This window comes from Dasypus novemcinctus, chromosome 18, assembly GCF_030445035.2.
Source record: "Dasypus novemcinctus isolate mDasNov1 chromosome 18, mDasNov1.1.hap2, whole genome shotgun sequence".
NCBI lineage: Eukaryota > Metazoa > Chordata > Mammalia > Cingulata > Dasypodidae > Dasypus > Dasypus novemcinctus.
The window spans coordinates 68,720,063-68,745,286 of NC_080690.1; the positions used below are offsets into that span (position 1 = coordinate 68,720,063).

General features: G+C 41.3%; 1 protein-coding gene across 1 annotated transcript in view; it reads right to left on the reverse strand.

The window, feature by feature from the left end:
- Window positions 1-25,224, reverse strand: part of SULT2A1 (sulfotransferase family 2A member 1) — a 57,705-nt gene that overhangs the window by 17,922 nt on the left and 14,559 nt on the right. Inside the window, 2 exon segments of the mRNA XM_058279139.1 lie at window positions 3,625-3,732; window positions 11,932-11,972. Coding sequence (XP_058135122.1) covers window positions 3,625-3,732; window positions 11,932-11,972 — 149 coding nt within the window.

Genomic DNA, 25,224 nt, shown 5'->3' on the forward strand with positions numbered 1-25,224 from the left:
AGTTTGTTCATTGGATTGGGGCATGTTTTCCTGATTATTGTGGTTTTTTGTTGCTGTTTAGTCATCATTTTATCTTGACGGGTTTAATCAGTTGCTTAACTTCTTTGTCTAGTCTTGAGGTTTAATTAGTTGTTGTTTTTGTGTGCATGTTATGTCTTCTCTTTGTCACTTTGTTCTTCTTATTCTATTTCTTTATTGTTGGCTAAGTTCACTTGAAGGAAAATATTAGGGTCAGAGAAAGCAAAAGGAGTAAGAAAAGAAAATGTATAATAGTAGTATTTGATAGTAAATGTTAATAGAGGAACCATGTGCAATCTAAGAGAATGGATATTAGACTCATGTAAGCTATGTAGAGTTATAACAGTAAGAAATGTAGAGTATCTATAATGAGACAGTAAACAATATGGGGAGGAATATAGTATGAATTAAAAGGCCAGTTTGTTCAGGAGGGAGAGAAAGAGAAAAGAAAGGACAATAATATAAGGAGTGAATAAAAGACAGAAAACAGAACAAAGGTATTAGAAATAAAAAGTCAGAAAATTGGGGGCCAAAGAGAAGTGTAATGTAAGAAAACAATAAATGATGGAGGATAGAAAGATGTAGAGGAAAGGGGATAGTGTTGGTGGTCAAAATCAATACACACAGAAAAGAGAAAATGGAGGATTAGGAAACAGGGCAAATGTGAAGTGCTCCCTGCAGCACCCAATATAAAAAAAAAAGAAGAGAAAGAAAGAAAGAAGGAAAGGAAGAAAGAAAGAAAGAAAGAAAGGAGACAAAAGGGGGAAGCAACAAGAAAAAGAAAAAGAAGAAGAAGAAGAACAACAACAAAAAAAAATGGAAAGAAAAAAGGGCCTTGGGGGGATAAAAAGGAAGGAAGAACAAGAAGAAAAACCAACAAAAGAGACCAGACAAAGTTTCAAGCAAGGAATCTGCTTTGCGGTTAAATAAAATGCTTAGGAATCTGATATTGCCCCTTTCTCCCTTCCTCACTTCCCTCTCTTCCAGGGCAGCAGGAAAGCTGCATGAGGAGTCTGGTAGGAGATTCAAGTGGGTCCTTATTGAACCAGCTCAGCACAGAAAACAGTGACTCTTAATTTCCAGAGAGAGAGCACCCACACCTCACCAGGAACCCCAGGTATACTATTGGAAGCTTGGAAAGCACCTCCTACAGTCCTTCTCCCTTAGGTGTGCTACAGGAGGCCTAGTTGATTTTCTGACCCCACCTTCTCCCAGACCAAGTTTCCTATCCCAGGGTGTTTAGGTAAATTGGGCTTTCTCAGCAGATTCACCACTCCTTTCTTCCCAGGCTCTCCCCAAGCCAGCTGGTATGCTCCTCCAAGCGCAAAAAAAAAAAAAAAAAAAAGGGAGAGGGACCAGAAAATTGAACCCGCACTGGTTTGGCCCCTCTGCACCTCCCACTGAATCCCTCCCACTCACGGAGTCCATCCAAAACCGGAGGTCTAGGGTAATCCCGCACCTCTGGAAGCACTGGATTCGGGAAAGGGAAGTCCGGGGTATTGCAGACTCAGAGTATGTGGGTCTGTGGAACGTGGGCTATGGGGGCTTAGGGAACACGGACCTGGGGGGCCACACATCTGGGAATCTTTTTTTTTTTTTTTTTTTTTAATAGATAGTTTATTTTAAATTCTCTCAAATTCTTTTTTTTTTTTTTTTTTTTAAGATTTATTTTTATTTATTTAACTCCCATCCCCTCCCCTCCCCCGGTTGTCTGTTTTCTGTGTCTTTTTGCTGCATCTTGTTTCTTTGTCCGCTCCTGTTGTCGTCAGCGGCACGGGAAGTGTGGGCGGCGCCATTCCTGGGCAGGCTGCTCCCTCCTTCGCGCTGGGCGGCTCTCCTTATGGGTGCACTCCTTGCGCGTGGGGCTCCCCTACGCGGGGGACACCCCTGTGTGGCACGGCACTCCTTGCGTGCATCAGCACTGCGCATGGGCCAGCTCCACACGGGTCAAGGAGGCCCGGGGCTTGAACCGCGGACCTCCCATGTGGCAGACGGACGCCCTAACCACTGGGCCAAAGTCCGTTTCCCACATCTGGGGATCACGGGGCTTGGGAACACAGCCACATAACTGGCAGTTTTCAGGGAACACTGCGGCCACCAGCCCTAGGGGGAAGGGTCCCGCCTCCCCACAACTTCCTACCTCTGTGCTAGAAACCCACAATTCTACATTTAGCAAGCACTACTTCTGTCACAGTCTCTCCAAATCGACGTCCATACACCTGCCTTGCATGCTCCTGAAACAGCCCGCTCCAGCAAGATTCCAACCCTACTTGGCTGCTTCTTTGCAGAAGAGATTGTGAGGTTCACTCACTCAGACGCCATCTTGCCCCGCCTCCTCTGATCACACTTTCTAAGGATAATGATGCCTCATGGGATTGTTGTGATGATTCTATTTTAATCTAAATATGAGGTCAGTTTAACAGTAATAATCACATATATTTGTTAACTATTAATATCATTACTATTATTATATTTGTCCCTCACTGCTCTTCATCCCACATGACAAATTCCATGAGTAATTGAAAGAGGGTGAAAATCCTATAGGGTTGCCTTCTGCAAGAGTCCTCCAGACAAGAAGGACTCATGGGTGTTTCCAGGGAATTATGCATAGATTCTGTCATCCCCACTCAGTCTATGCCAAAAATTTGAGTTGCTGATTTCCACAGTCTTTTCTTCCCTGTGGCAGTCACCCTATGATCTTATAGCAATTTCACACAAGCCTTGTACATAGGTATAATATTGTCAACTCTGCCAAATTCTGATGCATAAAATGAAGCCTAATGATGCACACTTTTTCTATACTAGGTGTTCTTGTTTTTTCTACTTTAGGAGAGTGTCAAAGGCTGGATGTGAGGAAGGCCTTTTGAACCATTTAATTTCTATTTTCCAGGGATCACCGTACCTGATATTTTTCAACTGCAGGGTTCTAGGAAAATGAGCTTCCTACTTTGTGCAGTAAAGACTTTCATTCAGTTGGAGACCAAGTGTAAGGGCATGAATAACCTTTCATCACAGAGAGTTTTACAGTGTCTTACAGTAACAGGCTGTGAGCTAAGTGACATGCATTCTCTCTTTGAATAGATATGAGTGATTACTTCAAAGATTTCCTTTTGCAGGACAGTTCACTATGCTAAATCACCAGTGGGTTAGCCCCAACATTACCATTCCCTGTTCCATCCTCCTTCATAGGTCTATCACAGTTGACAAGTTAGGCAGGAGTAGCTAATTGACCTGGTCACTGCTTGTAAAATGGATATTTCCCCATTTCAATTTCTTAGGAGAAGAGAATCTAAATCACCTCACATAATTCAAATGAGAATTGAGAACTAGTCTACTTTCTCCAGGTGCCTGGAGCTCATGTCACTACCCTCAAAACAGACTCCCTGATAAAGGTAAATGATTCAGGCTCTGGTTAAAGAGCAATTAAAGATGATAAATAATTCAAACATTCCCTGCCCCAGTTGTTTTTGCCCCACTGCCAGCATGAGATACCGCCCGTTTGCTCTGATGCATTTTGAAAAAGCATGTTTCTTCTACCTTTTCTCATATAGTCTCTTTGTGAAATCCATAAAGTCATATGTTAAGGTGTATAATTGCTCATCTTGTTTCCTTCATGACCTGGAAATAGCTGTTATGTAGGACTGAGTCCAGTTCTTCTGGTTCTAGCTTTTTGCCCAGGAATTGGCAGATTTTCTCTACAGTGCTTCTTGTGTTCTAGAAGAAGAAATAACAGGAGAGAGGACATGAATGAGAAAGACGAAGGAAAAAAAAGGAAGAGAAGGAGTATCTGGCAAATGAGATGGAAAAAGAGGTGGAAGAAGAATAGTGGAACAATGTGCTGTAGCAAGAAGTGACTGAGTTTGTTGTGACTAAGAAGAAGAAAAGGAAACACTGAAGAAGATAGACCATCAAGTATGTAAAAGATGCACAGATCAACATGGACTTCCTAGTATGGCTGTGTTCAGGACATCTTAAAAGTGATAGATAAGGCCTGAGTTTTCTAAGAGGCAGGTATAAAGGCAGGTATTAAGATCCGGAGTAAGTGATGGGAGGTGCAGGGAGAACTTGACAAAGACTTAGGGGATTGGCTCAAAACATGACTGTGCCATCAAATAATACTGTTTCCTATAACATTTGAATAACACCAACAGTTTTACAATGTTTTCTTTTATATTATTTCAATAATTGGTCCTCCTTCAGGATCCTTGGAAGTTAGCATAAAATAATGGATTTTATAACCATTGGATCATAGAACTTTCTCTTACTGCAGTAATGCTTTAAATTTTTTCTTTATTCCATGAGAACTAATTGTGGTCAAACAAGAAAAGAGACAATTCTAGGAATATTGCAAATAAAGTTTTTTTTTTTTGAAGTAGCAAGGCTGGGGATTGAACCTGGAACCTTGTATGTGGGAAGCCAGTGCTCAACCACTGAGCCACATCGGTTCCCCTGAGCTGGTTGTTTCATTTATTTGCTTGTTGTTTGCTTTTGTTTTTAGGAGGCACCAAGGATCAAACCTGGGACCTCCCATGTGGGAGGCAGGTGCCCAATTGTTTATTTTATTTTGTGGATTGAAAGCAGTTTACAGTGAAGTATGAGAGCATCTACCTTAGGTAGCTATAGTTGTCACCAAAGGCTTTTTGGTAAAATTGAAACTCATATTGAGGCCAAAGAGAATTGGTTAGAAAGGAATATTATGGGAAGGTGTATTTCTCATATAGATGTAATTATCTGTATTTATGTTTTTTTCTATTTGCCTCCAAGATACCGCTGCTAGATAAAGTTCTTCTTCCAATGGTCTAATCACTATCACTATTACTATCACTATTACTGATTTGGAATATCACCTGACAGCTTTTACTACTTATGAATGAACAATCTAGACCTGACCTTTCAGAATATTCGCACAGATTATATCCTTCCTAATTGCAGGAGAGAAATGTACCTTTTATTTAAAGAAATTTGTGGGAAGTGGATTTGGCTCAATGGAAGGAGCATCCATCTACCACATGGGAGGTCCAGGGTTCAAACCCAGGGCCTCCTGACCTGTGCGATGTGCTGACCCATGCGCAGTGCTGGTGCACACAAGGAGTGCCCTGCCATGCAGGGGTGTCCCCTGCGTAGGGGAGCCCCATGTGCAAGGAGTGCACCCTGTAAGGAGAGCCGCCCAGCATGAAAAAAGTGCAGCCTGCCCAGGAGTGGTGCACGTGCAAGGAATGCACCCTGTAAGGAGAACTGCCCAGTGCAAAAAAGGTGCAGCCTGCCCCAGAGTAGTGCCGCACACACGGAGAGCTGACACAGCAACATGACGCAACAAAAAGAGACAGATTCCCGGTGCCACTGACAAGAATACAAGCAGACACAGAAGACAACACAGTGAATGGACACAGAGAACAGACAACTGGAGGAGGTGGCAGGGAAGAGGAGAGAAATAAATAAAAAATAAATCTTAAAAAAAAAAAAAGAAATTCGTGCAAAATTATGTTATAAGTGGCAATGACAAAGTTAACACTACTTGTATCTAGGTAATATGTTTGGAATTGTGTCGCTTTTCCAAGCATACCAGATCAAAGATCATTTGAAAAAAAAAAAACAGCCAAAATACAGCCCATAATATGTAGTCCATATTGGCAACATACAGCTTTGGACTTTTATGGACCTAGAGGAGGAAAGAGGAGTTGAAAAGTATTTTTAACTCAGTATTTGGACCTGTAGATGTGGGAGGAAGGACGCCTGGCTTGCCACAGTAGCAAACGGTGCGGCAAGAAGTGATACCGCCTCTGCCCACTGGGCCTAGATAAAGTGACCACGCCTGACTAGGCCTTTGCTGCTAACGGCTGGCCGGCGCTGCCCTCCCCCTTTTTATCTCCCGCCTAGCCCAACATCTGGCCAGCTCTCACTCCCCCTTTCCCCTCCCCTATTCCAAACCTCTCAGCCAGCCCTCTGCCTAGCAACCGCTTACAATCACCTATCAGGAAGCAGTACCCGCCCGCACCTATCAAATCCCTCCACGCAGTCCCTAACCCTATAAAGCTGTGTCCCCTTCCGCAATAAACCGGACTTGCGTACCAGACCTGGTCTCTGCGGCATTCTTTCTCCCCTCGCTGCGCGTCCTCCACGCCTGAGAGCCCCTCTGAGGCTGTCTGCCGCAGCCTCAGACGCCTTTGCGGCCAGCTGACCCCTCCAAACCCCCCCGTCAGCGTCGGGGTGCAAGCCGCCCCAGCCGCAACTGGCGCCCAACGTGGGGCTCTCCTTCCGGTTTGCGCCAAGATGGCGGACGCTCTCCTTCCGGTCTGCGCCAAGATGGCGGAGTGACCGGAAGAGGCGGGTAAAGAGAGGAGGGATTTCCGCCTGAGGGCCCACACCTCCTCCCTTCAGGCGAAGAAGAAGGAGGAAGTGTGCCATCCTGGTGGCCAGGCGGGAACTTCCCCCTTTCAAGCGAAGAAGAAGGAGGAAGTTCGCCATCCTGGCGACCAGGCAGGGACCTCCCCCCCTCAGGCGGAGAGGAAAGAGGAAGTTCGCCATCCTGATAATGGTCGTCCCGAAGAGGATGGAGCTCAAGGTTGCGGCTGGGGCGGCTTGCACCCCGACGCTGACGGGGGGGTTTGGAGGGGTCAGCTGGCCGCAAAGGCATCTGAGGCTGCGGCAGACAGCCTCAGAGGGGCTCTCAGGCGTGGAGGACGCGCAGCGAGGGGAGAAAGAATGCCGCGGAGACCAGGTCTGGTACGCAAGTCCGGTTTATTGCGGAAGGGGACACAGCTTTATAGGGTTAGGGACTGCGTGGAGGGATTTGATAGGTGCGGGCGGGTACTGCTTCCTGATAGGTGATTGTAAGCGGTTGCTAGGCAGAGGGCTGGCTGAGAGGTTTGGAATAGGGGAGGGGAAAGGGGGAGTGAGAGCTGGCCGGATGTTGGGCTAGGCGGGAATAAAAAGGGGGAGGGCAGCGCCGGCCAGCCGTTAGCAGCAAAGGCCTAGTCAGGCGTGGTCACTTTATCTAGGCCCAGTGGGCAGAGGCGGTATCACTTCTTGCCGCACCGTTTGCTACTGTGGCAAGCCAGGCGTCCTTCCTCCCACATGTAGAAGCTACATGGAAAAGTAAGAGTAAAATACTCTCATTAGGCCTAATTTTTAGCACAATCAAACAAGAATAGGAAAAATATAATAGGGTTAATTAAAATTAATGTCTGAGGTACAGTGAACAATGAGGCAAATGTGGAAATAAGATTTGAAGTTGATGGAAAAAAGAAATGCTTTGCTTCAGAGTTGGTTTACTGTGTTTTTGGTGGGTCTGCAATTTATAGATGTGCAACCTGGTTGGCTTTTGTGTAACTTAGATAACATAACACAATTCCTTTTATTTTCCTCTACAGTTTACTTTTTTTTTGAAGATTTATTTTATTTATTTCTCTCCCCTTTCCCCCTCCCCCTGTCCCAGTTGTCTGTTCTCTGTGTCCATTTGCTGCATGTTCTTTTTGTCCGCTTCTGTTCTTGTCAGTGTCACGGGAATGTGTGTCTCTTTTTGTTGTGTCATCTTGCTGTGTCTGCTCTCCGTGTGTGCAGCACCATTCTTGGGCAGGCTGCACTTTTTTCGTGCTGGGCGGCTCTCCTTATGGGGCGCACTTCTTGCGTGTGGGGCTCCCCTATGCAGGGGACACCCCTGCGTGGCAGGGCACTCCTTGTGCGCATCAGCACTGTGCGTGGGCCAGCTCCACACGGGTCAAGAAGGCCCAGGGTTTGAACTGCAAACTTCTCATGTGGTAGACGGACGCCCTAACCACTGGGCCAAGTCTGCTTCCCTCTATAGTTTACTTTTTTCCCTGAGTTGGTTTTTTTTTTTCAATTTTTTTGTTTTATTTATTTTTTTAATGTTACACAAAAAAATATGAGGCCCCCATATACCCCCCACCCCCCAACCCCCCCCCCCCACAACAACAACCTCCTCCATCATCATGAGACATCCACCGCACCTGGCGAATACATCTCCGAGCACCGCCGCACCTCATGATCAATGGCCCACACTCTCCCACAGTCCACCCCATGGGCCATGGGAGGACATACAATGACCAGTAACTGTCCCTGCAGCACCACCCAGGACAACTCCAAGTCCTGAAAATGCCCCCACATCACATCTCTTCCTCCCACTCCCTACCCCCAGCAGCCACCATGGCCACTTTCTCCACACCAATGCCACATTTTCTTCGATTACTAATCACAATAGTTCATGAATAGAATATCAATAAGTCCACTCTAATCCATACTCTATTCCTCCATCCTGTGGACCTTAGAATGGTTGTGTCCACTCCACATCTATATCAAAAGTGGGCTTAGACTCTACATGGATGCTGGATGCAACCTGAGTTGGTTTTATCATTTGTTTTGTTTGTTATTTTGTTTTTGTTTCTTCAGGAGGCACTGGGAACTGAACTGGGACTTCCCATGTGTGACATGGGAGTTCAATTGCTCGAGTCACATCCGTTACCAGACATACAGTCTTGAAGGAATGGAGCTACTGGTGTTTGAACCAGAAAGGAATTAAAGAGACCCGAGAATGTCTCTGCAATGCCGACTGCTTCTTTTCTGTGAAACTGCCCAATGGCTGACACTTGACTAAAATTTCTTTCACAGATTTTTTCTTTTTTGCAATGCACCATTCATCAATAGAATCACATTGTCTGTCATGTAACTTCATGAAAAACGTGCTGAATGGCTCCAGCAAGTGATTCTGGAAATAGTGAAATTCTCTGCATAGCCTTTTCGTCATCTCAGTGTCAGTGATGGAAACAGTAAGAGGTCTCATTTGATTAGACAAAAAGTTGCCATAATTGGAGATGAAGTTTTAGATCTTCTGAGGTCTCACCCTGGACCAGGCTGGTCAGGAGGCCTCACCCCAAGCTGTCCAGGTAGCCATGGCCTCCACACAGATTGTTTTCATGTCTCTCTTCTTTTAGTTAAGCTCGATGACAGAGAGTGGACTCTATCTCTTTATCAAACCTGCCCTACACACTCCCATTTTCTTTGCTGGTTCCCCCCTCCACTAAGTATCAGTAACACCTGAGTCTACCTGCAGATATGGTTACACCCATTGTACTCTGCCACAGTCCACTGAAAAAGTTCTTTAGATGTTGTCAGATGGAATTAAGTAGAATATGAGAAGAAAGTACTCCTGCCAATTGTGAAGCAGGCTAGAAAGGTAGGGAATCAATAGATGGATCTGGAACCTAGTAGAGTCCACATCAGTAACCCCCAAGATGGCTGCTGGAAGACCCCACCCCACAAGATCCTGCCATCCAGAACAAAGACTTCCTCTGGGAGCCAGGAGAAGCCATGGATGTTCCCTAAGGACTTTATCATTGGGCCCTCCTGGGAGATTGATGGGAGAAATGAGCAATCAAAACAGCAAACAGCTGGAAAGGGTTTATCCCAGCCATTAGCAAAGGGGTGGGATAATTAACAGTTCAAAAGGCAGGCCCCAGACCTGAGCTCTCTCTCTCTCTCATGCTCTCTTTCCTCTGGACCCCAATTCTGGTTGCCTTCTCCCCTGCTTGGATCATCACACAAGTAAACATGGGGATTTATAACCTATAATGGGAAATCATAGCCTGTAAACCAGCCCACTTTATCATTTTTCAGTCCCTTCCTCTCTACCTGGAACCCCTGATCTGTTATTTTTTCCCATTTCTCTTCCCTCCCTACCTGAATAAATTACTGGCCTAACTCACCTGACATGCTCTTGAAAGTCATTTCTGCAGCATAGTCAAGAATCTAGATAAAATCTGGTATATTTGGTGAGCCAGCCAGGAGTTTATTGGTGAGCAAACCTATGGCCTACAGCTTGTTTAATGCCTTCCTTTGATTCTCTATTTTAAACGGGTTTGCTTACGAGACCCCATAGGATGTAATCCTGGGAGGGAAGGGGCCAGGGCTTGGAAATTCTACACATCTGTGCCACGCTCCCAGGCTTGTGATATCTCACCCCAGCCAGGACACCTGGGTCATAGGGCAATGGCTTAAATGACGGCCCTGCCAAGACAGAGGTTCCCCAGTAGAGCACCGGGCCCTGTGAAGCTTCTTTTTCAAGCCATTTTAGCAGCCAGAATCTTTGTCCTCGGGCCTATCTGCCAGTTCCTTCTCCTGCCCCCTCCCCTAGGGGGTGCATGGCAATGGCAGAGAGCTTGGGGCTTCCCCCTCCCAGTGGGTCCACACCTTTGCAAGCAGCTTTCCTATCTAAGCACACCCAGCTACCTGGGGGATGAAGTAGGAGGGGAGTGGGCAGAGTCAAAATGGATGCCATGGGAGTTCCCTTCCCCAGGGTGGTCACAGGCCAGGATACCCTTGCAAAATTAACCTTTACTCATGTTTTACCTTCCTACTTCTTGCTAATGAATTTCTCTTTACAGGTTTGTGTCAGAATGCTTTGGAATGTTTTAATAACTGTGAAACTGGGAACACACCTTTATCTAGCAAGGAAGCTATTGCCCCAGGGCCCCAGTAGCTAGAGCAATTGATCATTAATCACTTAATGGCCTTTTGATGGCTGGTTAAACTGGGAAACTATCCAACAGTAAAGTCATAGAATGAAGACTGTGCCTAAAACTTCCGGAAGGATAGGAGGAAGAAGCTTGCTTCAGTTGGAGGGCATCTGATCTATTTGATCTGTCTTCCAAGTCCAGGTGGCCCCAGAAATGCCTGGTGGTAGGGTCTCTGATCCCCAGGGTGGTGGGAAACAGAGAAGTAACTCTGAATGTCCCCCAAGACTTTTGAAGGCTTGGGCACTTCGAGTCACAGAGCAGTCAGTCTCGGATCCTGGAATGTGGGGGTGCTGAGAACCAGAGAAGTAAACTGAATGGCCCCCATTCCTTGGGCCCATCCATTCAGAGAGCATCCAAATAACCCCTGAGAGACAGATATCTCAGGTGCTTTGATTGGGGGCCACTGCTCAGTCTCCCACCAGTTCAGCTTGTGTGCATTGATTTGATATCAGGAATCGGATATCACCCAGGACCTAGGTCACCACAAGGACACTTGTGGGCCAGGCAGCCTCTGAAATTGAAATTCTCAGGATGCTGGGACAAAGCTTCAGCTCCAAATTATGTGGAGTGGTGAATATTTTAATCAGACTAGGACTCTGGGATGCCAGAATGGCTGACTAAAAAGTGCTTCTTCATTCTTCCTAGAATAGTAGGTGTAGTCCCTAGCATACCAGCAAACCATAGGAGTCTCTTAGGAATCAGGAAATTCTGCCTGCTGCTGGTCCTTGTGGCCACAGTATAGCCAAGAGCAGCCTCTGTACAGGACCCTGAATTTTAGTTAAACCAGTGTAAGAAAAGAAAACAGATAGATCTGAGGCCCAGAAGCTTCATGTTGTGTCTCCTTAAAGAAATGAGGAAATATACCTCAAATTCTCAGTTTAAACTCAGTTGTGCCTGTAAAAGGTGTGAATAGTGATCAAGATAAAGAAAGCTCATGTGCCATCAATTAAGATCAAAGAGCTCCTAGAAATGGTAAAGGTATAAAAGTCTCTCTTCTGTTTTAATCTGCTTAACTTTGTGTTCAACTTTGAAATCTGTGTTTAACTTTGTTAGTTTGCCTGTGCCTAGGAAATCAGATTTGGGGGTCACCTGTTACAAATTGGATAACGGTTAAATGTAACCTGAGGATGAGTCTTTAAATGTCAATACTGTCTTATGAGTGGATTTAATATATAAATCACAAGTGAAAATTATTTAACTGCTAGAAAAGGTGGAGAAATTTCAAGTTGTTCAAGAGATAGACTTCAGCATTGTCAAACTCTCTTGTACATTCAAACCAAGCCTTCAGTACACTGCTGGTTGCCTCTCCATATGAGTTATTGGCTAGGTTGGTCACTGACTTCTAAAACAATAAAGGTATCTACTACATCTCTGGTTGTGTAGCCATCCAACCACAAACGTGACCAAACCATGATCCATATACCACTGCATCAGTGGTGGACAGAAAGAGGGGAGATTACACACTCCATGAAAGCAGGATTCCAATCTATGATGTTCACTGTTTGGGGCACAATTGTTAGTACAACATCTGGCACATGGAAGCAAGTCATAACTATTTGCTGAAATAATGAATTAACAAGGATTAAAACACTTCCTGTTATCATGTATATCATGTACAGATGCTATTACATTTGGAGCAGGCTTTGGACCCAGTTTTCAAGGATCTCTGAATTGATCTTGTCCAGAAAGTCTTGTGGTCTGAGGGATGGTGGCCACTGCCCCTTTCTTATTCAGAGTAGAGCCCATAAGTATATTTCTGTATTCTTAGTTTAATTGTGATATTGAGAAGTCTCATGTTATTGTAATTATTGTTCCTTTAGAAATTATTTGCCTTTCTTCTGGTTTAAGATTTTCTTTCTTTTTTCTATTACAGTTTCCTAGGGACTAGGTAAAGACTTATTTATAACTGTTTTGTGAGGCTTCACACTCACAGTTCATTAAATCAAGAAATTCACAGGTACTTTTCTTTATAAATTGCTTTTCTTATATTTTATATATTTTTCTTGAGAGGGAAATCTCACTCCATCCTCCATACTTTAACTATTTTATCCTTTTGCATGGTTGCTACATTCCTGAGCCCTTCTTAATGCCAAGACTATTAGTTCTACTCAGTTAAACTATCAATCAATAACAAGCATACAATAAAGACATTTTAGGCAAAATATTGTGAAAGGGAAAAATGCTATATGAATGAACTATGTATAGATAACACTTCATGAATAAAGGAGGTAAATCCAAGATAAAGGAAAATGCAAGGCATTCTATCTTCCATCTAAATTGTCCACAGCCTGGTAAATCTCAGTAAGTATTTGTAGGAAAAAATAATGATTTTTAAATAATTATTTTGAGGATATAAAAATATTAAAAAATATACTGGATGTGGGGTTGACTTAATATGACCTGGAGAACAAATCCACATTGTTTGCTATTTTTGTAAAGGAAGTTTTATTGGACTACATTCATGCTCATTCAATTTATATATTTTGTATGGCTGCTTTTACAGTCATGGAGCTGAGTAGTTGCAATAAAGACTACATGGCCCATCAAACTGAAAATATTTACTATTTGGTCCTTACAGACCATATCAGACATTAGTGATGCTAGTGTGCTTGCTAAAAAATTAGATTATCCAGAACAAAATATTAAAAAAAAAAGACTTCCAAAATCTATAAGTGGAAAAAGAGTGAAGAAATATCAAACAATTTCAAGAAGAACTTGGAAAAGATGAGAAAGAATAGCAATGAAAAGCATGGTTAAATAGAAAACAACACAACATACAAGGAAAAAACCCTCATATATCAATGATCAAAATAAATACAAACAGAGTAAAGTTTCCAATAACAGCCCAAATTGTTAATTTTGGGGGAAACTCTGACTGTATGCTTATACAAGTGACACACTGTAATTGCGGGAAAACATTCACAATAAAAATATTTTACATGTATATACACATATGTATATGATCAGAAAAATGGTAATCCACATGAAATCTGGCATACCAATGCTAACATCAGCTCTAATAGGCTTATAAGTAATAAAATAATTATTAGTGATAAAGATGAGTATTACATATTGATAATAGAGACAAAATATCAGGAAGAAATAATATCCCTAATAATGCATGTAGCTTACAAAACAGTTTCAATATAAAAGTCAAAAGTTGCCTAATTGAAAGAAAAAAATATCATCCATACTTATGATAGGAAGTATTTACTCATATTTCTGCAGTAATTAATACTTAAGCAGACAAAAATATAATGAGAAAGTGGATAATTTGATGAACAAAATTTACAAGCTTGGTCTGGTGGCATATGTAGAAGTCTGCATATATTTAACACTTCACTCAAGTAGTAAAATTGGTCATATAGTGCAAGAATAAAGAGTCTTAATTCCAAAAACAATAGTTCTGGTCACCAAGATGACAGAGAGTTCCTCTCCAGGGCTCCTTCACCCCACAGATGCTAATTGACTAACAATAGCTGGCAGAACAGTCTTTCTCAAACCTCTAGAAAACAGTTAAAGGGTTTCAATAACAGGGCAAGCAGTGAATTAAGAAAAAGGCAATTTAAAAACAGTAGGATCTTGTGATTCTCTCACTGGATTCTCTCCCATACCTTCATCAACTCAGCATGAATCTGGCTTATGCTCCCAGTTAGTGTCCCTGGTTCTGGTTCCAGAGGGAGCAGAGTAACTCTTGTGCACATTCTGGGAGCATGTATATCTGTGACAATGTATATGGTGGCAGCCTGAAGGACTGAACCAGGACACTTATCACAGTCTTGCCATCCCAGAACTTGCTCTGAGTATAGAGGCAGTTTACAGAGCTTTCCTATAGAACTGGAGGAGATCAGTCAAATTGCAGTTGCCTGGGGAACAGTTTGTTGGCTGTGGGACATACACTACAGTGCCTGTGAATATAAAGAAACAAAGGAGACATCTGGATCTGTTGAACTGGGGAGTTCCTAGGGCTACTTGTGTATGCACATGGCATATGCAGAAATACTGGGAGGACCTTATATTTTGGTTAGGGCTATTTCATAAACTTATTTTTATTACAGCTAAGCTTTGAGAGAAATTTCAAAAACCAATCTTAAAACACTGAAAATGGTGGTTCCTTTTTCTTTTTCTCTTCTCTCTCTTTCTCTCTTTTTTGTTATTTCCTGTCATTGAAGGGTATCTCTTTCATAACAGTAGTTGGATGCAAGATTGAGGAGCAGATATCTCAGAGTCTAAACTCCAGAAGTAACATATTAAAATATCAAAATGTCTGGCTTGCAACAAAAGATTATAAAACATACAAAGAAACAGGAAACAATGGCTCATGAAAAGAATAAGAATAAAGAATAAAAACCATCAATGAGGAAGACCAGAGCTTGGACTTACCTGACAAAGACTTATAAAAATGGTCTTAGGTGTATTCAAAGAGCTAAAGGAAAACATGACAAGGAACTAAAGGAAATCAGGAAAATAACAGGTGAACACAAAGAGAATATCATTAAAGACAAAAAAAAATGATGAAAAGAAACCAGAGTCAAAGGCCACAGGAACAGAAATAAAAAATCCCAAGAGTGGGTGGTGCTGGCAAAAGAGAATCAGTGGACTTGAAGATAAGAGAACTGAAATCATTCAGTTTGAGAATCAGAAAGAAAAGAGAATGAAGATAAATGAACAGAGACTAAGAATCCTGGGGAATACCAACAAACATACCAACATGTACACTGAGGGAGTCTCAGAAGTAGAAGAAAGAGAGATTGAGGAATAAAGAATATTCAAAGAAATAATGGCTGAATACTTCCCAAATTTAATGAAAGACATGAATATACAAATCTAAGAAGCTCATTGAACTCCAAAATAGAATAAAGTCAAATATACTCACACCAACACATATCATAATCAAACTGTAAAATGCCAAAGATATTAGTACATTGTTGATGGGAATGTAAAATGGTGCAACCACCGTGGAAAACAATTTGACAGGTCCTCAAAAAGTTAAACAGAACTATATTATCCAGCAATCCCACTTCTAGGTATATACACAAAGCAATTGAAAGCAGGGATTTGAACAGGTATTTGGACACTAATGTTAATATCAGCACTGCTCAAAATAGCCAAAAGTTGGAAGCAACCTGAATGTCTATCAGCAAATGAACAGATAAACAAAATGTGGCATATACATGCAATGGAATATTATTCAGTCATTAAAAAGGAATGGATTCTGATACTCCTTCAGGGACTACAGGGATGAACCTTGAGTGAAATAAGTGAGAGACAATAGAACAGATATTGTATGATTTCATTTATATGAAATCACTGGAATATGCAAATTCATAGAGACAGAAAGTGGAATACAGGTTAACAGGGTTGGGGAAGAAGAGAAATGGTGGAATTTAAGAGTGTGGGTGAAGGTTTCTATTTGGGGTCATGGGAAAGCTTTGGTAATGGATGGTGGTAAGGGTAACACAACATTGTGAATGTAGTTAATCTATTGAATTAATGCTTGGGACTGGTTGCAATGGGAAAGTTCTGATTGTATATATGTTTCCACAATTAAAAATAGAGGGAGAGAAAGACCAAGCAAGGTGGCAGCAGAGTAAGGAGCTCCTAGAGTCAGCTCCTGCTACAGGACAGTTAGCAAATACCTAAGCTCTCTGGAGCTAGCTGAAGCACCTGTTTGGGGGCTCCAGGAGACCAGAAGAGTATCCTGCAAGGACCTTGAAGGAGTAGGAGAAGACTGCCCATCTGCAGAGAAAGCTCATAAGTAGCGTGTTCCACACTGTGGAGGCTGGTGCCCATCCTCCACTGGAGGCACAAGCTGCCTTAGGAGCTGTTCCTCAGATGGAATTGAAATTTCAGTTCCCCAAAATGGGGGAGGAAGAGACAGTTGGGCACCAATTTCAGCTACAGATGAGCAAATTCAATATAATTTGGTAAGCTACAGTATAATCCTGAGAACAGCTAAAGTTTGAGCCTGTCCAAGTCAGAAAGGGCTCAGGAGCCACTATCTTAACTCTGCGCCTGCCACAAGGGGAAGCGGGTGGACTGAGGATCCCAGTGCTGGTGGGAACCGCCATCTTTCCATCCAGATCATATTGCAGCTCTAGCCTAGGTCACAGTCCCACTTTTGGCAGGGAGGAAGCTGTGGGGACCTGCCCCAGCCTCTCTGGGAAATGACCAGCCAAGCCCCAGAGGCCGGTAATCATTCTACTCTGGCAGCCCGAGCTGTCCCAGGGGCTATTCTGTGGCTGGAGTTGGAGGCTCCATTTCTCAGAAATGGGGGAGGAGGAGATGGTTGGCTGCCAATTTTGGTTGCTGATTGGTAGACTCGGCTGGCTAAGGTATAACCCTGATAACAGCTGGGGTGTGAACCAGCCAAAGTCAGAAAGAGGCCAGTAGCCACCATTCTGACTCCGCCCCAGCCTGAGGGGAAGCCAGGCTGACTGAAACTCTCAGTGTCAGCAGGAACCAGTTTCATTCATGCAGATCAGCCTGCAGCCTTAGACTAGGCTTCAGCCCCGCCTCTGGTGGGGAGGAGGCTGAGGAGTTCTGCACCGGCCTATACAGGTAACTGCAGAGAGCTTTGGCTGGCATTGACTGAAAATCAGAAGTCTACCAGGGCAACTGTGGTCATCTTGGACCCACACTGCATAGATTGCTGCCCACACCTGCACATCCATCCCCGCCCCAGGCAGGGGAGAAAGGGACGTGAAGCTTCGTCAGTCTCTCTGGGCAACTACATTCTAGGCCTGCACTTGGATTATTCCACATACCTGTGACTCTGTCCCTACCCCTGGCAAAGGAGAAAGTTGGAAGAAGCTTCATTGGTCCCTGGTGCAATGAGGGCAGCTTGAGCCTTCACAGCTTACAGCACCAACTACATGTTTGGCTTCTACTGCACAACTAGCAAGGGAGAATGTTGGAATGTTGTCCCAAAGGGTATCAGGAATGAAAGAAAGAGAAAAAGGACAAGGAAACAAAGAGAAAGAAAGAGAGAGAGCTGGGATCAGGGTGTCTGTGAGTAGAGACTTATCAGACAACTTTATTGTTTACAAGGGGTTCTCTATATACCTCAGTCTATGTGAGAACAAGCAGCAACATGCAATTAACTAGTAGCGTTACTCATGATCTAAGGAATTAAAAAAATCTTATCTCAAGGTGAAAAGTCTAAGTGCTCTATTTACTATAAAATATATATGCACATTTTTATCTATGCTTGTGGCATCATTCTGATAGCCATCAAGCATTCAACCATTGGATTTCTTATGTTGCAAGTGTAGCCACGGAGACAGCATGTTTCTCCTTGTGAGATCACTGTGCCTCAGTTTCCAACAGGAGAAAGGATAGGAAGCCCTACATAAAGAGAAAAACTGCACCCAGAACAAATATTCTAATAAGCCAGATGCGAACACACCAACCAAAAATTACAATCCACACCAAGAAACAGGAAGCTATGGCCCAGTTAAAGGAACAAGATAAGCCTCCTGATGACCTAAAGGAGTTGAGACAACTAATTATAGATGTTCAAACAAATCTCTTTAATAAATTCAATGACATGGCTAAAGAGATTAAGGGTATTAAGAAGACATTGGATGAGCACAAAGAAAAATTTGAAAGCATTCATAGAAAAACAGCAGATCTTATGGGAATGAAAGGTGCAGTCAATGAAATTTAAAAAACATTGGAATCATAATAGCAGATTTGAGGAAGCAGAAGAAAGGATTGGTGAGCTTGAAGAAATGGCCTCTGAAAGTGAACATACAAAAGAACAGATGAAAAAAGAATGGAAAAAATTGAACAAGGTCTCAGGGAACTAAATGACAGCAAAAGGCATGCAAACATTCATGTCATGGGTGTCCCAGAAGGAGAGGAGATGGGAAAAGGGGCAGAAGGAATATTTGAAGAAATAATGGTAGAAAATTTCCCAACTCTATTGAAGGACATAGATATCCCTGTCCAAGAAGCACAACGTACTCCCATCTGAAAAAGTCCAAATAGACCAACTCCGAGACACATTCTCATCAGAATGTCAAAGGCCAAAGACAAAAAGAAAATTCTGAGAGCAGCAAGAGAAAATCAATGCATAACATATAAGGGATACCCAATAAGGTTAACTGCTGGTTTCTCACCAGAAACCATGGAGGCAAGAAGACAGTGGTCTGATATATTTAAGATACTACAAGAGAAAAACTTCCAGCCAAGAATCTTATATCCTGCAAGACTGTCTTTCAAAACTGAGGGAAAAATTAGAATATTCACAGATAAACAGAAACTGAGAGAATTTCTAAGCAAGAGACCAGAATTTCAGGAAATACTAAAGGGTGTGCTAGAGCCTGAAAAGAAAAGACAGGAGAGAGAGGCCTGAAAGAGAGTCTAGAAATAAAGATTATATCAATAAAAGTAACTATAAGTGTCAAAAGAGTAGTGATAATAAAATAATGACAGATAAATAGGAATAAACTTAACCAATGATGTAAAGCACTTGTATTCAGAAAACTGGAACTCAATGCTGAAAAAGATAAAAAAAAAAAGCCCTAAATAACTGGAAGAATATTCCATGCTCATGGATTGGAAGACTAACTATCATCAAGATGTCAATTCTACTCAAATTAATATACAGATTTAATGCAATCCCTATAAAAATTCCACCAGCATTAAAGAAAAAATTGGAAACATGATCATTAAATTTATTTGGAAGGGTAAGGAGTCCTGAATAGCCATTATAAAATGGAAAAGTGAACCCTCACCCCCAGACTTTAAATCATAATACCTACCTATAGTGGTAAAAACACCATGGTATTAGCCTAAAGACAGACACAGTAGACCACTGGAACCAAATTTATGGTTCAGAAATAGACCCTCACAGGTATGGTCAAGTGATTTTTGACTAGCCTGTCAAAGTCACACAGCTTGGGCAGAACAATCCATTCAATAAAAGGTGCTGAAAGAATTGGACATCCATAGCCAAAAGAAGGAAAGAGGACCCCTATCTCAGACCTTATCCAAAAATTAACTCAAGATGGATCAAAAAACTAAAAATAAAAGCAAGAACCATAAAACTTCTAGAAGAAATAATTGGAAAATATCTTCAAGCCCTGGTGGTAGATGGTGGACTCTTAAAGGAGATAAGAGAAGGACTGAGTGGACTACTGATGTACATTAAACATCAGCTTTACTGTAAAGGCATGGAAATGTATAGAGTGAATGGTAACACACAGTAACAGCTGGTTTATAAATGGGGATATGACTCAAAATGGTAGTCTATGTATGTAAATGCCAATTGACAGAAGGCTAGAGAATAATCTAAGAAGTGGATAGCACGGTAAACCAAGAGGTGGATAAGAATTGTGGTTGATGGTACAGATGCAGAGTGTCCTTTGTTAGCTAGAACAAATGTACATCTCTACTGCAGGGTGTTGGGAATGTGAAGAAGCATGGGAAAAATACAGCTGGGGTGACCTAGGGACTGTGGTTAGTAGTAACAATATAATACTTTTGCATCTATGTGAAAGAAGTACTGTGTTGATACTGAGGCAGTATGGAAAATGTGAGCCAAATGTACACAATGGACATGGTAACAATCAGATGATATTATTTTATCTTTAGCAAATGACACACCACATTGTTGTGTGTTGATGGATGGGGTGTTGTTTGGGAATTCTGCACATGTGCATGATTGTTTTATAAGTTTACAACTTCTGTCATAAAAAATATATTTAAAAAATCATAATTGGGTGGTTGGGAGATAAACACACCAAATGTAAGATAAGGACTATCAGTAGTAAGATTTGGACAATATTCTTGCATAACTTGTAAAAAAACATCTCATGACAATGCAAGGTGTTGGTGGAGGGTTAATGGATTGGACCCCTGTATGATGTTATGCATGTTTGCTTTGTAGGTCCACAACTTTTACTATACACTTAATTATTTATGTATGTTTATATATAAATGATATAAAGACAATAATAGGATTGGTTAGGGAAAAATACTTTGTTTAGTAGTAATATTTTGACAATGTCTTTAATTATTAGTTAAAAAGGTTTAAAAATAATGCAAGTTATTGGTGGTAGGGTGAGATGTTATATGTTTATTTGATGTTATATATGTTTGTTTTGTAAGTTCACAACTATTATACACATATTGTTTATGTATGTTTATGAATGCATGATATAGTTCAATAAATTTAAAAAAATATAGGGAGAAATTAAGGTGAAATAACAACTAAAGGCAATAAATGATCCCAGACTAGATCTAAGAATGGAGAAGAAAATGCCCAGAAGGACATTACTGGAACACATGAAAAAATTGGGCAATAGACTGTAAGCTTTATATCAGTGTTAAATTTCTTGAGCTTGACAACAGTACTTGAGGTGATTCCTAAGTCAATATCCTTGTTCTTAGGAGATGTACATGGAAGTGTTAAATGTTCAAGAAGCACGATTTATATACCCTATTCTCAAATGTTAAGAAAATAGATAAATAGATGGAAAGATAGCTAGATGCATAGATAGATAGATAGGTAGGTAGGTAGGTAGATAGGTAGGTAGGTAGGTAGGTAGATAGGTAGATAGGATATGACAAATGTGGCAGAATGTTAAACGTTAGTGTATCTGGTTATCTAGGAGAGAGATATGTCTGAGTTCTCTGAATGATTTGTACTGTTTTTGCAACTGTCCTGTATGTTTGAAATTATTTCAAAATAAAAGTTTGAATAAACTGCAATTAATAACAATACCATGCATATTGAATGCTTTGATTACAATGCAATAAACTTATACTAAAAATAAAGGATACTTTAAAATTTTATGGTTTAATGGGCAGAGCTTAAAAAAAGAATAAAGAAACAAAAAAATTTTATGGTCAGTATCAAAAATACTTTCCTGGGGAAGATGGCATTGAAGTAGGTAGGCAGAGCTAAACTCATTTACAAAAAGAATGGAGAGAGGGCAAAACTATTTGAGGTAGCCGCTTTGGGGATCTGCAGACGGGGAGAACGCTGTGCATCATCCAGGGAGGAGAGGGACGGAGAGACAAAAGATGTGAATTACTCACCCCTGTGGTTGGGAATGGCACATATACCCCGCCTCAAGCTGAATAGCCTGGTTCACTGTGGCCAACTGAATGGGAAAGAATGTTCTCTTTGAGGAAGAGGAGTCTGGTGGAGGGTGGAGAGTGGCTTCTCTTCAGTGCGTTTGGCCAGCTGAGCCCCCTTTGAATCTCAAAAATGACCCCAGTCAGCACCGAAGTGGCCCCAGGGAGAGGGGAGAGGGGATCTGATCAGGCAGACTGCCACGCCCAGCCACCCAGGGAGACAGAGGAACTAGGTCAGTGAGGAGGTAGGCAGAGATGGGCACATTACCAGCCCAGGAGAGAAGGGACAGGAGAGAGAGACAGCAATCTGTTAGAAGACCAACTCACCTGAGGGAAAAAGGGAAGGGAGACCAGATAAATTTCAGAAAGTTACCTCAACTGTGAAGTATAGAAATGCTCCCTGGTTCAATTTCCTAATAGAAGGAATCCAAAGAGAGATCCACTGGACTGTCAGTCACCCAGGCAACACCTTATGACAGGGAACTTAAAAACTGAGATATTTTTTGTCTTAGGTTTTTCAATCTGTTAATTTTTAAAATAAAAAATTTAAGAAATTCTTAATTTTTTCACTGAAACTGGGTACCTTACCTGTGGAGGGCAGCCTGCAGGGTAATTGATTTATGAACACTGGAAGCCTGATGTGGTTCCTAGGGGCCTAAGAGGAAAGCCTGTTTTCCCTGGGTTGGTTTTGGTTTTTGGTTTTTGGTTGTTTTTTTTCTTTCTTTCTTTGTTTCCTTTTTCCTTTTCCTTATTTTTTCTCCTTGGTTTTAAAAATTATTTTCTTTCTTTCATTTTCCCACTTCCTTTGCTTTTCTTTCATTCTCCATTTTCTAGTTTGGTCTTCATTTTCTTCTTCTTTTCTTATCTTGCCAATCTTTTATTTTATTCCATTTTTTCTATTTTTTTCTCATTTCATTTTTTCTTCCACCTTTTTATTGTTGTTCCTGTGTATATTTTATGATTTCTCACTCTTATTTATTTTTTCTGGCTCTTATATCGTTCCTTTTCTATCTTTCTTTAAAAAATTATTACTATTTCTTTTTCTCTTTTTCTTTCTTTCCTTTTCTATGGTCTTAATATTTTTTTCAAGGGATACAGACAACTACAAGGATATGGAATAAGAGAAACTAAGTGTCAAAAAGGAATCTTATGATAAAAAAACAAAACAAAACAAAACAAAATAAAACCCTAGGGTTGAAAGAGATGCTAACCATTGGAATAAGCCTATCAAGATGGACAGATGCCTAGACACCAACAAAAAATTACAAGGTATACTAAGAAACAGGAAGACATGGCCCAGTCTAATGAACAAATTAAAAAACAGGAGGAGATGCATAATGTGGAATAACCAAGGATGTCCATGAATCAACTTAATGAAATGAAGGAAGAAATGAAGGATATTAAGAAGACACTGGGGGAAGCTACTGAAGAAATCATAAACAGGTGGCAGACTTGGCCCGGTGGTTAGGGAGTCGGTATACCACATGGGAGGTCTGCAGTTCAAACCCTGGGCTTCCTTGACCCGTGTGGAGCTGGCCCATGCACAGTGCTGATGTGCGCAAGGAGTGCCTGCCATGCAGTGCCCCATGCGCAAGGAGTGCACCCTGTAAGGAGAGCCGCCCAGCGAAAAAGGAAGTGCAGCCTGCCTAAGAATGGCACTGCCCACATGGAGAGCTGACACAACAAGATGATGCAACAAAAAGAAACACAGATTCCTGTGCCACTGACAACAACAGAAGTGGACAAAGAAGACACAGCAAAATAGACACAGAGAACGGACAACCAGGGTGGGGGGGGAGGGGAGAGAAATAAATAAATAAATAAATCTTAAAAAAAAAGAAATCATAAACATACATAAAAATATAACAGAGCTAATGTTGTTGAATGGCAAAATGCAAGAAACAAAAAATATGCTGGAAGCACATAACAGCAGATTTGAGCAGGCTGAGGAAAGAATTAGTGATGTTGAAAATAGTACATCTGAAATCACACAGATAGACAAAAAGATTTTAAAAAATCAGCAGGGCCTCAGGGAATTGAATGACAACATGAAACATATAAACCTATGCATTATAGGCATCCCAGAGGGAGAAGGCAAGGGAAAGGAAACAGAAGGAGTGTTGGAGGAAATAATGGTTGAAAATTTCCCAAATCTTTTGAGGGATATGGATGTGCATGTCCAGGAAGTGCAGCACACCCCAAATAGTATAAATCCTAACAAGTCTGCCCTGAGACATATACTTATCAAACTGTCAAACACTCAAGAGAGAATATTGAAAGCAGCAAGAGAAAAGAGATCCATCGCATACAAGGGAAGGTTGATAAGATTAAGTGAAACCATGGATGCAAGAAAGCAGTGGTATGACATAGTTAGGGTGCTAAAAGGAAAACAAATTTGTCATCCAAGAATTCTGTATCCAGCAAAGCTGGCATTCAAAAAATGAGGGAGAATTCAAAATATTCACAGATAAACAGAAATTAAGAGAGTCTGTCAACAAGAAACCTGCCATTCAAGAATTACTTTAGGCAGTTCTTCAGATTGAAAGGAAAAGACAGGAGAGAGAGGGTTGGAGGAGAGTGTAGAAAGGAAGATTATTAGTAAGAATAACTAAAAAGATAAAAATAGAAATGAAAACAAAATGTGACATATATAAACCTAAAGAAAATTAGGCTAATGTAAGTAATGTCTTGACAGTAATTACCTTGAATGTTATTGGATTAAACTCCCCAATCAAGAGACACAGATTGGCAGAATGGATAAGGAAATATGACCCATGTAAAAGAAACTCATCTTAGACCCAGGAATGCAAGGAGGTTGCAAGTGAATGGTTGGAAAAGATTTTACATGCAAACAATAACCAAAAAAAAAAAAAAAAAAAAGGGCAGGAGTAGCTATACTAATATTGGACAAAATAGACTTTAAAATCAAAACTATTGTAAGAGACAAAGAAGGACACTATATATTAATAAAAGGAGTAATCTATCAAGAAGAAAGAACAATCATAAACATTTATGCACCTAACCAGGGTGCCCCAAAGTACATGAGGCAAACATTGGAAAAACTAAGTTTTTCCTACTACTAAGAAGTAAATGCCTCTACAATTATAGTAGAGGACTTTATAATCTAATGTCTAATGTCATGATTAGACAGAACATCTCATCAGAGGATAAATAAAGAAACAGAGACCTTGAATAATGCATTAGGGGATCTAGATCTAATAGACATATACAGAACAATACATTCAAATACAGTGGAATATACATTCTTCTGGAGTGCACATGGATCATTCTCCAGGATAGACCACATGTTAGGTCACAGAACAACTCTCAACAAATTGAGAAAGATTTAAATTATACAAAGTGATTTCTCTGATCACAATGGAATGAAGCTGGAAATCAGTAAGGGACAGAGAACCAGAATAGGCACAAATACATGGAAGTTAAACAACACACTCTTAGACAATCAGTGGGTCAAGGAGGAAATTGCAAAAGAAATCAGTAACTACCTGGAAATGAATAAAAATAAGAACATAATGTATCAAAATTTATGGGATGCAGCAAAAGCAGTGCTGAGAGAAATTTATAGCCA